The sequence below is a fragment of the Esox lucius genome, chromosome 3, assembly GCF_011004845.1.
Source record: "Esox lucius isolate fEsoLuc1 chromosome 3, fEsoLuc1.pri, whole genome shotgun sequence".
NCBI lineage: Eukaryota > Metazoa > Chordata > Actinopteri > Esociformes > Esocidae > Esox > Esox lucius.
In genome coordinates, this window is record NC_047571.1 from 33254257 (window position 1) to 33270971 (window position 16715).

Here is a 16715-nt window from a genome sequence, read left to right on the forward strand (position 1 = left end):
CATTTCCCACACATGAAAGTCCCTTCACATAGTCGTAGTTAGCCATGGCATAACCTGACATAGCCAGACTTGGCCATGGCAAAGTCTGACATATCTTATGAATAGCCAGATTTGAAACAACCTAGCTGTTCCCAGACTCAAATGAAGCCCAGTGTTGGACTAAGAAACATTTTCAGTTGAGATTATTTTGACTGACAGTGTATTTTAGTCTAGAAGCAGGCTTAGTTTTTTCTTGGGGAACTAGAACTGCTGTTTGTGTCAGCTGTTATGTTGCATGCAAGACACTATGTATGCTTTATGAATGACACTATGTATGCTTTATGAATGCTCTATAGAGTCTTGGTTGGTATTAACTGTGACATTAAGTACTGCATGCCCCAGTTGTTCTGCACGTGCAAAACAGTCTGTCAGCACTCTTTACTTTAGTGTCGTAATTTGGTTCACTGTAGTGGTTCTGAGGGGTTCTGTAGAAGGTTCTAACAAAGAAGAACGTGCCAGAACCCATCTTTCCAAGAAGCAGGTTTTCGGGAGAACTCCAAAACGATCATTGTTCTATTTTTTAAAAAAAGTTTTCTTATGACATACTGTACCAGTCAGATATTTGGACACCTACTCATTCAAAGGTATTTTCAACATTGTAGAATAATAGTGAAGACATCAAAACTATGTAACCAAAAAAGTGTTTAACATATCAAAATACATTTCATTCAAAGTAGCCACCCTTTGCCTTGATGACAGCTTTGCACACTCTTGGCATTCTTTTTTCATTAAGATAGTCGCCTGGAATGCTTTTCCAATATTCTTGAAGGAGTTCCCACATATGCTGAGCACTTAATGGCTTGCTTTTCCTTCAACTCTGCAGTCAAACCAAACCATCTAATTTTAGTTGAGGTCAAGTGATTGTGGAGACCAGGACATTTGATGCAGCACCATCACTCTCCTTCTTGGTCAAATAGCCCCTACACAGCCTGGAGGTGTGTTTTGGATCAAATAGCCCTTACACAGCCTGGAGGTGTGTTTTGGGTCAAATAGCCCTTACACAGCCTGGAGGTGTGTTTTGGGCCATTGTCTTGTTAATAAAAATGATATAGTCCCACTGAGCACAAACCAAATGGGATGGCGTATCATTGCAGAATGCTATGGTAGCCAAGCTAGTTGAGTGTGCCTTGAATTCTAAATAAATCACAGATAGTGTATGACAGCCTAATGTTTAGTGGTTCAATGTTTGAACATGTGTCACCAGCAAAGTGCCCTTAAACCATCACACCTTCTCTGTGTCTCACTAAGAGGCAGTGGTCGGGAAACCACAAATCTCAAATCTGGACTCATCAGACCAAAGGACAGATTTCCCCCAGTCTAATGTCCATTTGTCTTGTTTCTTGGCCCAAGCAAGTCTATTCATATTCAGTAGTGCTTTCTTTGAAACAATTCAACCATAAAGGCCTTCACACAGTCTCCTCTGAACAGTTGACGTTGAGATGTGTCTGCTGGAGTCACATCTTCAACTCTGTGAAATATTCATTTATGATGGAGTTTGAGATGCAGGTAATGATTTCTGATGCTGGTAATGAACCAGTCCTCTGCAGCATTGTTAACTCTGGGGCTTCCTTTCCTGTGGCGGTTCTTATGAGAGCCAGTTTAATCATAGAGCTTGATGGATTTTGTGAGTGCAGTTGAAGAAACCTTCAAAGTTCTAGAAATGTTCCAGACCGACTCACCTTCACGTCCTTAAGTAATGTTGGACTGTTGTTTCTCTTTGCTTATTTGATCTGTTCTCACAATAATATGGACTGCCACAGTACAGACATGATGAGGGTCTTTTGTAATACCAACATTACCTTGTCACCCTCTGGATACCCACCCAAATACTTTAAGGAAAGAAATTCCACAAATGAACTCATACCAAAGCAAACTTGTTAATTGAAATGCATTCCACTACCTCATGATTGCTGGTTGAGAGAATGCAAAGAGTGTGCAAAGCTGTCATCAAGGCAAAGGGTGGCTAAGTTGAAGAATCTAAATTATAAGTGTATTTTGATTTGTTTACTACATGATTCCATATGTGTTATTTTGTAGTTATGATGTCTTTAATATTATTCTGCAATGTTGAAAATGATTTAAAATAAGCATATACCCTTGAATGAATAGATGTGTCTAAACTTTTGACTGGTGCTGTATATTTTGTTCCGTTCTTCTTATTTAAAAGGAAAAACATTTCCAAATGTTTTGCTGAATTCCCTCAAGTGATATAATGATATACTATTTTGAAAAAAAATCCATAGCTTTTTATTGAAACCCACAAATTAATTCTAGTCTAGTTTCTCCATTCTTTTTCACAATTTGGGAATAAATCATTATTACAATAAAAATGTCACTAAATGAATGCTATTCTGTTTCTTCTTTCTCAGTATTGTTTTTGTCTCCTAGTTATCATACAGCTGTCTGTCACCTAGTAACCATACAGCATTCTGTCACCTAGTAACCATACAGCATTATGTCACCTAGTAACCATACAGCATTCTGTCACCTAGTAACCATAGAGCATTCTGTCACCTAGTAACCATACAGCATTCTGTCACCTAGTAACCATACAGCATTCTGTCACCTAGTAACCATACAGCATTCTGTCTCCTAGTAACAATACAGTGTTCTGTCACCTAGTAACCATACAGCATTTTATCACCTAGTAACCATACAGCATTCTGTCTCCTATTAACCATATAGCTGTCTGTCTCCTCGTAATCATACAGCAGGCTGTCTCCTATCAACCAAACAACGGGCTGTCTCCTATTTACCATAAAACTGTCTGTTTCCTAGTAACCATACAGCTGTCTGTCTCCTAGTAACCATACTGCTGTCCATTTCCTAATAACCATACAGATGTATTTTTTCTCCCAGTAACCATATAGCTTTCTGTCTCTTAGTAACCAGCTGGCTGTCTGTCTCCCAGTAACAATATAGATTTCTGTCTCTTAGTAACCAGCTGGCTGTCTGTCTCCCAGAAACTATAGAGCTGTCTGTCTCTTAGTAACCATGCAGCTGTCTGTCATTGTACTGTCTCCCAGGTAATGAGTGTTTAAAGTGTTAGTCCTGACACTTCATGTGTCCCAAGTGACACCATAGTCCTTTTATAGTGCACTTTAGTGCAGGGCCTATAGGGAATAGGGTGGTATTTGGGAGGAATCCTCTGCTGCTCTGATTACTGCCAAAGACATCCAGATAAGGAGCAGAGTGGTTAGGCTGGGATGGGATGGTGGAAAATGGACGTGCAATTAAAAATGTAAAATGGAAGTGAGATTCAGAAGCTGCATGGAAGCTATTGATGAAGAGGAGAAAGGAAAGTACTGTGGAAGCAGAAACACTGGCTTCATTTAGGTGTTGACTGTCCCGTTCGTTAGACCTTATCTCTACCTATCTCTCTATTTCCCTCTCCCTTTTTGTCTCTCCCTCTCCCCCCGCGCTCGCTCTTTCTCTCTGTCTCTCTCGGTTTCTTTATGAATATTGACTACCCTGTCCTTGTCATATTCTTCTATAGTCAAATAAAAAAAGGATTAGGGAAAGGTCTTTTTAAGGCTTTTTGAGAGAGACGGCGGTAGAGATAGAATGGGTAGATGGATAGAGGGACAAACAGAAAGAATGAGTTGATATAGTGGGTCCTTGCCAGGTAACAGTCAGGTCATTGTCTTAGACAGCTCTATATGTATTCTACATGTTATATAGCTTTTTAAATGTTATAGATATATACTTCAGGAAAATGTTTACATACATTTTTTGTCATTTAGTAGAATCAAGTTAATTCACCTTCATCATCAAGATTCAGTCGCTTGACGGGAAAACCAGACAACCCATTAATAGTAAACACACTAGAATGTTGTACCATATCAATACTAGGCCCTGTATCTTATTATATCGACATTATATCACATTATGTTATATCACACCCTATTTTCATCAAGGTTATATTTCTATATCAATACTAAACTGTGTATATTTCAATTAGAACATTATCTCGATATTAAAGCCCATTTCTGTAGTGACAGTGATGAACAGGGATGACGACATTGGGCTGCTGTCATACTATGATAATATCCTCTTTCCTCTACTTTCCCTACATGCACTTTTGTGAGGAAGCGTCCCTCCTAATCCATCTACAAGACACATTTCCATCTTGGCTTGACTGACTGGATGAAGCCACGGACATGTTTGTTACCATATTAAAGCGGTTTCTCAAATATAGAGATTCACGTTCCAAATGCCATTCTAGTCCGTACATCGTGAACAAGGTTCCGCGTAGTTCCCCAGTCAAAAGTAGTACACTACCTATTGACGAGGGATCTTTATGGAAGTTGCCCTACGGAGAGGAGAGCACTAAAATCGTCTGAACTTTCATGTGTTGAAGTGTGTCCGTCAGTCTCCGTCTGTTTCCTGTCGCTATGTCGCATGTCTCTTAAACAAACCGCTTCCGCTTTGCGGAGAACCCGCTGTTCGGTCGGCCTGCGTAGCACTGAGACACTGCAAGATCGAAGATTGGTCAAGACCCTTAATCACAGTTATTTTCCGCAGCTTACAAAGTGTCTCCAAAAACACGCGAACACCATTTTATTTTTTATCTGTGGCTTACAAAGTGTCTTCAGCTTTAAAATACATCAAGGGAAATAGAGGGAATGCTTTTCTCTCAAAGCACCGTGGATATTTGCTGTTATTATTCATCATTATCGTTATTCTGAAAGGCTCTTCCACTGTTCCAAGCGTCTTTATTTAAATGCTCTAATGCGGCTTGGGCTGGAATTTAAATGTATTTGGGTGTCATTTTCTGATAAGCCGAGTTGATTACTAAAAAACAAATAATATCAGAGGTTTGTATAGAGCGATCGGCTGCCTGGGAACCAACTCACACATGCAGAGACAAACCAACCCCCTGTCAATTGCAGTAGGCAGTGAGGCTGGTGTATTTTGATAATTTGTCTTAATTGTGTGGGATCAGTATTCAGATATCCCCACGGAGAGGAGAGAGAGATACTGGATATCCATATTTTATGAGCTTGAACGCTGTGGGTCTCATCTGAAGACAGGGCTTTACTTTCCCTGAGCAGAAAGAGAGACAGGTCGATCAGCAGGCAGGCAGACAGACAGGCAGACAGGCAGGCAGAGACTAAGGGGGACATGGACAGATGGACGGGAAAGAGGGATACAGACAGACAGGCAGTGCCTCTTATTTTCAGGTGGCACTGGGGAAACTATTTTAGTGTGAGTAAAGCTGTCCGATATATAATGATGTGGATACTCTGTCTCTACCTCTGTCCCATGTCTAATAAAGATGTGGATATTCTATCTATCTCTATCTCATGTTTAATAATTATGTGGATATTCTATCTATCTCTACCTCTGTCCCATGTCTAATAAAAATGTGGATATTCTATCTATCTCTACCTCTATCTCATGTTTAATAATTATGTGGATACTCTATCTTTACTTCCGTCCCGTGTCTAATAGCGATATGGATACTCTTATCTCTCCCTTTATCTCATTCTAATAATGATATGGATATTCTATCTATCTCTACCTCTATCCCATGTCTAATAACAATGTAGATATTCTATCTATCTCTACCTCTGCCCCATTTCTAATAACGTTGTGGATGTTCTGTCTATCTCTACCTCTGCCCCATGTCTAATGATGATGTGGAAATTATATCTATCTCTACCTCTGCCCCATGTCTAATTATTATGTGGATACTCTATGCCTTTTTGTCATACCTCCCTATATCTGCCTCAACTTCTCTAGCTCCCTTTCTTTCTCCCGACCTCTCTCTATTTCCTTTACTTTTATTGTTTGCTCTTTTACTCTGTCTCTCTCTCTCTTCAAAATATTCTCTTTTTACAGGGCTAAAATAGAGAAAGATTATGTTTTGGTTTGATCATGTAAAGGCTTGACACAAGACTCCTTTTCCTCTCTCCCTCTCTTTCCCTTTTCCATCTCTCTTTTCCTATCTTCAGAGCTTCTTTGAAGGACAGTCTGCTCCTTGGGACTCTGCGAAGAAAGATGAGAATCGGATGAAGAACCGTTATGGGAACATCATTGCATGTGTGTATGAAGCTCCTTTCTACTCAATACCAGTAAAACCATATGAGAAGTGTCCAATACCAGTTCATATATGTGTCCACTACAAGTCAATATATGTGTCTAATTCCAGTCCATATGATATGTCTAATACCAGTCCATATGTTGTGTGTCCACTACCAGTCCATATGATATGTGTCCACTACCAGTCCATATGATATGTGTCCACTACCAGTCCATATGATATGTGTCCACAACCAGTCCATATGATATGTGTCTAATACCAGTCCATATGATATGTGTCCACTACCAGTCCATATGATATGTGTCTAATACCAGTCCATATGATATGTGTCTAATACCAGTCCATATGATATGTGTCCACTACCAGTCCATATGATATGTGTCTAATACCAGTCCATATGATATGTGTCCACTACCAGTCCATATGATATGCGTCCACTACCAGTCCATATGATATGTGTCCACTACCAGTCCATATGATATGTGTCCACTACCAGTTCAAATGATATGTGTCCAATACCAGTCCATATGATATGTGTCCACTACCAGTCCATATGATATGTGTCTACTACCAGTCCATATGATATGTGTCCACTACCAGTCCATATGATATGTGTCCACTACCAGTCCATATGATATGTGTCCACAACCAGTCCATATGATATGTGTCTAATACCAGTCCATATGATATGTGTCCACTACCAGTCCATATGATATGTGTCTAATACCAGTCCATATGATATGTGTCCACTACCAGTCCATATGATATGCGTCCACTACCAGTCCATATGATATGTGTCCACTACCAGTCCATATGATATGTGTCCACTACCAGTTCAAATGATATGTGTCCAATACCAGTCCATATGATATGTGTCCACTACCAGTCCATATGATATGTGTCTACTACCAGTCCATATGATATGTGTCCACTACCAGTCCATATGATATGTGTCCACAACCAGTCCATATGATATGTGTCTAATACCAGTCCATATGATATGTGTCCACTACCAGTCCATATGATATGTGTCTAATACCAGTCCATATGATATGTGTCTAATACCAGTCCATATGATATGTGTCCACTACCAGTCCATATGATATGTGTCTAATACCAGTCCATATGATATGTGTCCACTACCAGTCCATATGATATGTGTCCACTACCAGTCCATATGATATGTGTCCAATACCAGTCCATATGATATGTGTCCACTACCAGTCCATATGATATGTGTCTACTACCAGTCCATATGATATGTGTCCACTACCAGTCCGTATGATATGCGTCCACTACCAGTCCGTATGATATGCGTCCACTACCAGTTCATATGATATGTGTCCAATACCAGTCCATATGATATGTGTCCACTACCAGTCCATATGATATGTGTCCACTACCAGTTCATATGATATGTGTCCAATACCAGTCCATATGATACGTGTCCACTACCAGTCCATATGATATGTGTCCACTACCAGTACATATGATATGTGTCCACTACCAGTCCATATGATATGTGTCCACTACCAGTCCATATGATATGTGTCTAATACCAGTCCATATGATATGTGTCTACTACCAGTTCATATGACATGTGTCCACTACCAGTCCATATATGTGTCTACTACCAGTCCATATGATATGTGTCTACTACCAGTCCATATGATATGTGTCCACTACCAGTCCATATGATATGTGTCCACTACCAGTCCATATGATGTGTCCACTACCAGTCCATATGATATGTGTCCACTACCAGTCCATATGATATGTGTCTACTACCAGTTCATATGATATGATCCCTCTCCCTCAACTTCATCTCCTCCTCCTCTTCCACCTCTGCTCCTCCCTCTCCGTTACTGTGACCTGTTTGGTGATGTTTTTTCTCCTCCTCTTCCACCTCCCCCTCCTCTCTCTTCCACCTCCCCCCTCCTCTCTCTTCCACCCCCCCTCTCTCTTCCACCTCCCCCTCATCTCTCTTCCACCTCCCCCCTCCTCTCTCTCTTCCACCTCCCCCTCCTCCTCTCTCTCTTCTACCTCCCCCCCTCCTCTCTCTCTTCCACCTCCCCCCCTCCTCTCTCTCTTCCACCTCCCCCCCTCTCCTCTCTCTCTTCCAGATGATCACTCCCGAGTCAGACTCCAACCCCTGGAGGGCGAGCAGAACTCCGATTACATTAATGCAAATTACGTTGATGTAAGTACACACACCATCCATGTTACACAGACACAATCCGGCTACAAACACACACACACATACCATCCGGCACACATACACACAAAGGTCATTGCTCTCGGAGGGTGCCTAGAGGGTGACTGGCAGGAGTGTTGTAGGGGGTCTTCAGGACACACACACACACATTTAGCCTTGTTTTAACTCTGAAGAAGATATGTTGACTTTTCTTGAGAGATGATTCTGGAAATTGGGATCAGCTCTTGTTTAAAGACAAAAAGATAAAAAGAGGAAGAGTGAAAGGGGAAGACAAAAAGCAGATAGATAGCAAGGAAGAAATAGGAAGAGAGAGGAAGAAGGACAAAGTTATGGAAAAGAGAGGAAGAAAGACAGAATTATGGAAGAGAGAGAGGGAGGAAGAAAGACAGAGTTATGGCAGAGAGAGAGGAAGAAAGACAGAGTTATGGCAGAGAGAGAGAGGAAGAAAGACAGAGTTATGGCAGAGAGAGAGAGGAAGAAAGACAGAGTTATGGCAGAGAGAGAGGAAGAAAGACAGAGTTATGGAAGAGAGGTGGGTGAGTGGTGGGTGAGTGGTGGGTGAGTGGTGGGTGAGAGGTGGGTGAGTGGTGGGTGAGAGGTGGGTGAGAGGTGGGTGAGAGGTGGGTGAGTGGTGGGTGAGAGGTGGGTGAGTGGTGGGTGAGTGGTGGGTGAGAGGTGGGTGAGAGGTGGGTGAGAGGTGGGTGAGTGGTGGGTGAGTGGTGGGTGAGTGGTGGGTGAGAGGTGGGTGAGAGGTGGGTGAGTGGTGGGTGAGTGGTGGGTGAGTGGTGGGTGAGAGGTGGGTGAGTGGTGGGTGAGAGGTGGGTGAGAGGTGGGTGAGTGGTGGGTGAGTGGTGGGTGAGTGGTGGGTGAGAGGTGGGTGAGTGGTGGGTGAGTGGTGGGTGAGAGGTGGGTGAGTGGTGGGTGAGAGGTGGGTGAGAGGTGGGTGAGTGGTGGGTGAGTGGTGGGTGAGTGGTGGGTGAGAGGTGGGTGAGAGGTGGGTGAGTGGTGGGTGAGTGGTGGGTGAGAGGTGGGTGAGAGGTGGGTGAGTGGTGGGTGAGAGGTGGGTGAGTGTTGATCGGGGTTAAGTGAGGTTCTAGTGTTTGATTGGGAACGATTCAGTTAATGTTGTAGGGAACAGTGTGAGGAAGTCCTCCATCTCAACCTCTCTGCTGCCCCTCCCTCCCCATCTCTTCTCATCCCATCTTCATCTCTCTATCTCTTCTCATCCCATCTTCATCTCTCCATCTCATCTTCATCTCTCCATCTCTTCTCATCCCATCTTCATCTCTCCATCTCTCCGTCCTCCATCTCTTTCATCTCTACCTCCATATCTTTCCTCTCCTCATCTTTCATCCTCTCCTCATCTTGTCTCAACTCCAACTCCATCTGTGCTCCTCCATCTAACCTGCTCCATCACTCCTCAGACCCCCCCACCCCCTGATTCTTTCATGTAATCTGTTTTTACACATTGTCTCTGTCTCTTTGTGTCTTACACCCAACACCTCTAAAGGTAAATTGATAATGCCAGGTTGGCCACCGGGAAATGCAGCCTGTTCAATTATTTACCTCTCCAAGCACCATACAGTTTATGGCCCATTATCAGGACAGCAAAGTGCTCTGCAGAGGAGAGCTGTGTGTGTGTGTGTGTGTGTGTGTGAGGAGGGGAAGTCTCACAGTGTCAGCTAGCAGCATAATCACATCAGAATATATGCATATTAAAGACTAGGGCCTGATTGAAAAGGACTTTCCTTCCCCAGTCTGATGTTGGCATCCAAAGGAAAGTACTTACCAGCAACACACAAACAAACTTACCAGAAACACACTCTCACATACGCGCTTACCAGAAAAACACACACAGTTATCGGCTGCAGACACACTCATCCCACAGACAGATGGATAATGATGTTTCTGCTCCTCTGAAAGCTTTTTACCCCTCGAACCACATACACACACATACACACACATACACAGACACGCGCTCACACACACAAGCCTATCCAAGCCATCTACAAACCTGTTAAAATCCAGCCTAATCAACTGTTATGTATAGAATGCTTCCACTCTGGTTATTATGGAAGACATTAGCATTAGTGTTAAGGAGTGTATGAATAAGTAATGTCACTGGGTGAAACACACACACACACACTGAATCACAGACCGAATCACAACCTGTATAACAAACCTGACTCACAACATCTATTACAACATGAATCACAACATGAATTACAACCTGAATCAAAACATGAATCACAACATAAATTACAACCTGAATCAAAACATGAATTACAACCTGAATTATAGCCTGAATCAAAACATTTATTATGACCTGAATCAAAACATGAATTACAACCTGAATTATTGCCTGAATCATAACGTGAAACGGCCTGAATCACTAACGCTCTCGAAGCATTTTGAGAAAGTGAGGGACACCGAGAGCAGGGAAAAGAAGAGAGAGAGGAGAATGAAAAAGGGCACAACACGAAACAAAAGAGGAAAGCAGATAAAGAAGAGAGGCAGGGGCCTTTATTTTCCTAATGGCAGGATTAGAGAGGATTGTGAACGAGGCTTCCTCCACCACTGAGTCTCTGGGCCGGTGGTGTCCCTCACCAGCCCAGAGTCGTTGAGCAGTCCTCCATCAGGGGATTCTCTGTGGCCGCAGGCATCCGCGTCCAACCAGCGCAACATGAATGCTAATTTAGAAGACTTCTCCACCCAAACAGATCCCTGTAGCCTGATTCCTCTGAATGGATTGTGCACGTTGGCTTCTGCATCACTCCTCACAGCGTTGCAGTGTTTGCATTCCACTGAAATTACAACCTCTATCGTTCATTTCCTTTTTAGGTGAATTTGGCCCAAACTTTGCTGACGTGAGAAGGGCTGTGAATATTAAGAGACCTCTTATATATCTCTTATACATTAAGATCGCTTATATATTTAAGTAAAAGAAAATACAATCTAATTGGAAATGTTGTAAAGAGAAATTGCTTCATGCTCTTAGGGGGACTTTTTATATTTATGAAATAGAAAACATGAACCCCAAAATACAAATGCTTGGCAAGAAAATGTTGACACATTGAAAGAAGACATGTGGATCCTATGACTGAAGAAACTGAAGTCTGATAATGAGCAGAGGAGTGGAGGAATGGAAATCAGATGTGGGAGAAATAGACAAATGTCCAAGACATTCAGAATGGCAACATTTAAATAGATCATTTAGAATCTGTATAGAACAATTACTTTAGACTAGAAGGAAAACTCCATCAGTCCAATAAATAAAAACCAACAGACAACAAACAAACACGTACCAAAATACAGTGTAGATTGTTAACCTTGACTGAATGACTGATTGCTATGTTAATACTATTCTAACTGAATGACTGATTGTTATATTAATACTGTTCTCACTGAATGTCTAGTTGTTATGTTGATACTCTTCTCACTCAATGTCTGGTTGTTATGTTGATACTCTTCTCACTGATTGGATGGTTGTTAAGACTTGTCTCTGGTCTTTCAGGGCTACCACAGGCCAAACCACTACATTGCAACCCAAGGTAAGAACTGTTCAATAACAGTCACAGGTTGGCCGTACTTCATGGATGTGTGTGTTGTACAGGATGTGTGTTGTTCCCTGTGTGTCTGCCCAGGTCCAGTGTGTGTGTGTGTGTGTGTGTGTGTTGTTCCCTGTGTGTATGCCCAGGTCCAGTGTGTGTGTGTGTGTGTGTGTCGTTCCCTGTGTGTCTGCCCAGGTCCAGTGTGTGTGTGTGTGTGTGTGTGTTGTTCCCTGTGTGTCTGCCCAGGTCCAGGGTGTGTGTGAGTGTGTTATTCCTTGTGTGTCTGCCCAGGTCCAGTGTGTGTGTGTGTGTGTTATTCCTGGTGTGTCTGCCCAGGTCCAGTGTGTGTGTGTGTGTGTGTGTGTGTTATTCCTGGTGTGTCTGCCCAGGTCCAGTGTGTGTGTGTGTGTGTGTGTGTTATTCCTGGTGTGTCTGCCCAGGTCCAGTGTGTGTATGATAAGTAGAAGCTTTCTGACCCTACAGATTAAAATTGATTAATGCTTAAATCCTTATATTCCAGACCCCTCCCTCCTGCGCACACACACACACACACACACACACACACACACACTGCATCAAGTTGACCGGACCCCTACACAGAATGTGTGGCTAGCAGTGGGATTAGAGCATAAGGAGATAAGGCCATAATGCATTCTACAATTTACTCTGTGTTTCTTTGAGTGTGTGTGTGTGTGTTTTTAAGTATGTAATGTTTTCTGCAGTGTGTGTGTGTGTGTTTGTGTTAGAGAGTGTCATGTTTTCAGTAGTCTGCTGTGTGTGTGTGTGTAATGTTTTCTGCAGTGTTGGATGTGTGTGTGAGTGTGTGTAATGTTTTCTGCAGTTTGTATGTGTAATGTTTTCAGTAGTCTGCTGTGTGTGTGTGTGTGTGTGTGTGTGTTTATGTGTGTAATGTTTTCAGTAGTCTGCTGTGTGTGTGTGCTTATGTGTGTAATGTTTTCAGTAGTCTGCTGTGTGTGTGTGTGTGTGTGTGTGTGTGTGTGTGTGTTTATGTGTGTAATGTTTTCAGTAGTCTGCTGTGTGTGTGTGTGTGTGTGTTTATGTGTGTAATGTTTTCAGCAGTATGCTGTACTAAGGTGGAACAGGGAGTTGCATAATTAGCTGTTTATTAGAGCATCGCCTCTCTACCTCCTTAGTGTCTCAATTAAAATGATATTCGGTTAGAGAACACACACACACACACACACAGTCTCTCTCTCAGTAACAACTCTTGCAGATACCACAAACCACACAGCAATGAATGTCAGGTATGTCTGTCTTCAGACCACTAGGCCACACTGCCCCACGCATTCCTGTACTAAAAAGTGGTAATATACTACAATACAAGAAGACAAGACATCGTCTCCTCTTCTTCCTCCACCTCCTCTACCTCCATTACCTTCTCTTCTTCCTCTACCTCCTCTCCTCAGCAGGTTATTAGTCGAGGTAGTGTGAAGACATATGTATTCACTGTTGGAGGCTGAGAGAGGTCCTTTATAATTCATCATCATCATCCTCTTCAGCCTGGCTGACAAGAGGAAGAGGAAGCATGCTGACACCAAGGAAGACAGGGGGGAGAGATGGGAGATGGGGGGGGGGGGGTCAGTGGAGACAGAGAGAGAGAGAGCGATGACAAAAAGAACGAGAGAGATAGAGATCAAGAAAGCTAGAGATGAGAGCAGACCCAGATAGAAAGCTGTCTCCTCTGCTCAGGGAAACTGCACACGGCAGCACCTGAGAAGGAAACCTGGGCTTCATTCTGCCCCACGGAAACGAGCAACGCCTTCCGATTGGACTGTTATGAGTCAGTGACAAAGGCGGGCTGATGTTGCCTGGCGGAGAGCTGGTGATGGAGAGGGGAGTGTGTTTTCCAGACTCATCACATGACAACAGCACAAACTGCTTTACTGGGTCTCATCCAGCTCCACTCACAAGTAGTTCAACAGCGTTTTCGCATCAGGGTTTGTAATTTCCACGTTGATAATTCAGACTGGATTTTTCCAGCTGACAAAAAAAATCTATCAGCCCATGAATTATAATCCACAGGACAATTCCCATTTCCTGACTGGCTCAAATGGAGGCAGAGCCTTTGTGTGATAAGTGTAGTTGACCAGAGATGAACGGACTGAGAGATGTAATACCATGTTACGGTCTATTCAGTGGTAGTCAGGACAAACTGTCTCAGCTAACACATTAGATCCTTTTGACAACGTTTGTATTATATGGATTATGGTTACGGTTTTGGTTAGCCTTTCTCTCCCTTTCTGTCTCTTTCTCATTCTCTTTCTGCTCTATTGTTAAGTGGTCTAGAGTCAGGTGGTCTAGAGTCAGATGGTCTAGTTAGCTGGTCTAGAGTCTGGTGGTCTAGAGTCAGTTGGTCTAGTTGACTGAGCTAGAGTCAGGTGGTCTAGAGCCAGGTGGTCTAGAGCCAGGTGGTCTAGAGCCAGGTGGTCTAGTTAGAAGGTCTAAAGTCATGTAGTCTAGTTAGATGGTCTTTAGTCAAGTGGTGTAGTTAGATGGTCTAGAATGAGTTTTTTTCAAGTAGTGTGGAATTCAGATGGTCTTGAGTTCGGTCGTCTAGGTTCAGATATTCTAGAAGAATACTGGACCAGGTGGTTTAGAGTCAGTTAGTCTGGAGACAGGTGGTAGGGAGTCAGGTAGTCAGGTTGTCTAGAGTCAGTTTGTCTTGAGTCAGGTGGTCTAGAGTCAGTTTGTCTGGAGACAGGTGGTCTAGAGTCAGATGGTCTAGCGATACATGGTCTGGAGTCCTCCAGATTAGGAGTTAGAAGTAACAGTTAGCAGTTGGAGTCAGTAGCAGGAGTCAGTAGTAATAGACAGCTGTAGGAGTCAGTAGTAGGAGTCAGTAGTAATAGTCAGCTGTAGGAGTCAGTAGTAGGAGTCAGCTGTGGGAGTCAGCTGTAGGGGTCAGTAGTAGGGGTCAGCTGTAGGAGTCAGCTGTGGGAGTCAGCTGTAGGGGTCAGTAGTAGGGGTCAGCTGTAGGAGTCAGCTGTGGGAGTCAGCTGTAGGGGTCAGTAGTAGGAGTCAGCTGTAGGGGTCAGTAGTAGGAGTCAGCTTTGGGAGTCAGCTGTAGTGGTCAGTAGGAGTCAGCTGTGGGAGTCAGCTGTAGGGGTCAGTAGTAGGAGTCAGCTGTGGGAGTCAGTACTAGGAGTCAGCTGTGGGAGTCAGCTGTAGGGGTCATTAGTTGGAGTCACCTGTGGGAGTCACCTGTGGGAGTCAGCTGTGGGAGTCAGTAGTAGGAGTCAGCTGCGGGAGTCAGCTGTAGGGGTCAGTAGTAGGAGTTAGCTGTGGGAGTCAGCTGTAGGGGTCAGTAGTAGGAGTCAGCTGTAGGGGTCAGTAGTAGGAGTCAGCTGTGGGAGTCAGCTGTAGGGGTCAGTAGTAGGAGTCAGCTGTGGGAGTCAGCTATAGAGGTCAATAGTAGGAGTCAGCTGTGGGAGTCAGCTGTAGGGGTCAGTAGTAGGAGTCAGCTGTGGGAGTCAGCTGTAGGGGTCATTAGTAAGAGTTAGCGGTAGTAGTTAGCATTAGGAGTTTGTAGTAGCAGTCAGTAGTTGTAGGAGTTGTAAGAGGCAGTAGTACAGTAAGAGTTAGCAATAGGAGTTAGCAATAGGAGTTTGCAATAGGAGTCAATAGTAGGAGTCAGTATTATAAGTAATCTGTAAGAGTCAGTAGTAGAGTCAGAGTCAGTTGTAGTAGTTTGTAGTAGGAGTCAGAAGTGGGAGTTAGTAGTAGAGGTCAGAAATAGGGGTCAGTTGTATGAGCCAGTGGGAGGAGTCCGTAATAGGAGTCAGTAGTAGGAGATTAGTAGTAGGATTTAGCATTCGGAGTCAGTAGTTTGTGACCCCCATAAAAAGACCTGGTGATCCAAGTAACCTGTAAGGAGAGATCCATGAATGTGAAAACACAGACTGACACACACATTTCTGTTGCCTTGCCTACAAACACTCCATTATCACACTCGTAGTATAGTTCTGATTCCTCCAATAAAACAGTGTGTGCAGTCAGAGAGAGAGATGGAGAGACACAACCCTTACCTGTTAGAGAGAGAGATGGAGAGACAACCCTAACCTGTTAGAGAGAGAGATGGAGAGACAACCTTAACCCGTTAGAGAGAGAGATGGAGAGACACAACCCTTACCTGTTAGAGAGAGAGATGGAGAGACAACCCTAACCTGTTAGAGAGACAGATGGAGAGACAACCCTAACCCGTTAGAGAGACAGATGGAGAGACAACCCTAACCTGTTAGAGAGAGAGATGGAGAGACAACCCTAACCTGTTAGAGAGAGAGATGGAGAGACAACGCTAACCCGTTAAAGAGACAGATGGAGAGACAACCCTAACCTGTTAGAGAGAGAGATGGAGAGACAACCCTAACCTGTTAGAGAGATGGAGAGACAACCCTAACCTGTTAGAGAGATGGAGAGACAACCCTAACCTGTTAGAGAGATGGAGAGACAACCCTAACCCGCATTAGAGAGATGGAGAGACAACCCTAACCCGCATTAGAGAGATGGAGAGACAACCCTAACCCGTTAGAGAGATGGAGAGACAACCCTAACCCGCATTAGAGAGATGGAGAGACAACCCTAACCTGTTAGAGAGACAGATGGAGAGACAACCCTAACCCGTTAGAGAGACAGATGGAGAGACAACCCTAACCTGTTAGAGAGAGAGATGGAGAGACAACCCTAACCTGTTAGAGAGAGAGATGGAGAGACAACCCTAACCCGTTAAAGAGACAGATGGAGAGACACCCCTAACCTGTTAGAGAGAGAGATGGAGAGACAACCCTAACCTGTTAGAGAGATGGAGAGACAACCCTAACCTGTTAGAGAGATGGAGAGACAACCC

At 43.5% G+C, this 16715-nt stretch overlaps 1 protein-coding gene across 10 annotated transcripts in view; it reads left to right on the forward strand.

Annotated features, from left to right (window-relative positions):
- Nucleotides 1–16715, forward strand: part of LOC105010317 (protein tyrosine phosphatase receptor type M) — a 254489-nt gene that overhangs the window by 200369 nt on the left and 37405 nt on the right. For all 10 annotated transcript variants that reach the window (XM_029119022.2, XM_029119023.2, XM_029119024.2 and 7 more), the window contains 3 exons: nucleotides 5997–6084; nucleotides 8209–8285; nucleotides 11815–11851. In XM_029119022.2, the coding sequence (XP_028974855.2) occupies nucleotides 5997–6084; nucleotides 8209–8285; nucleotides 11815–11851 (202 nt within the window). The remainder of the gene's footprint in view (nucleotides 1–5996; nucleotides 6085–8208; nucleotides 8286–11814; nucleotides 11852–16715) is intronic.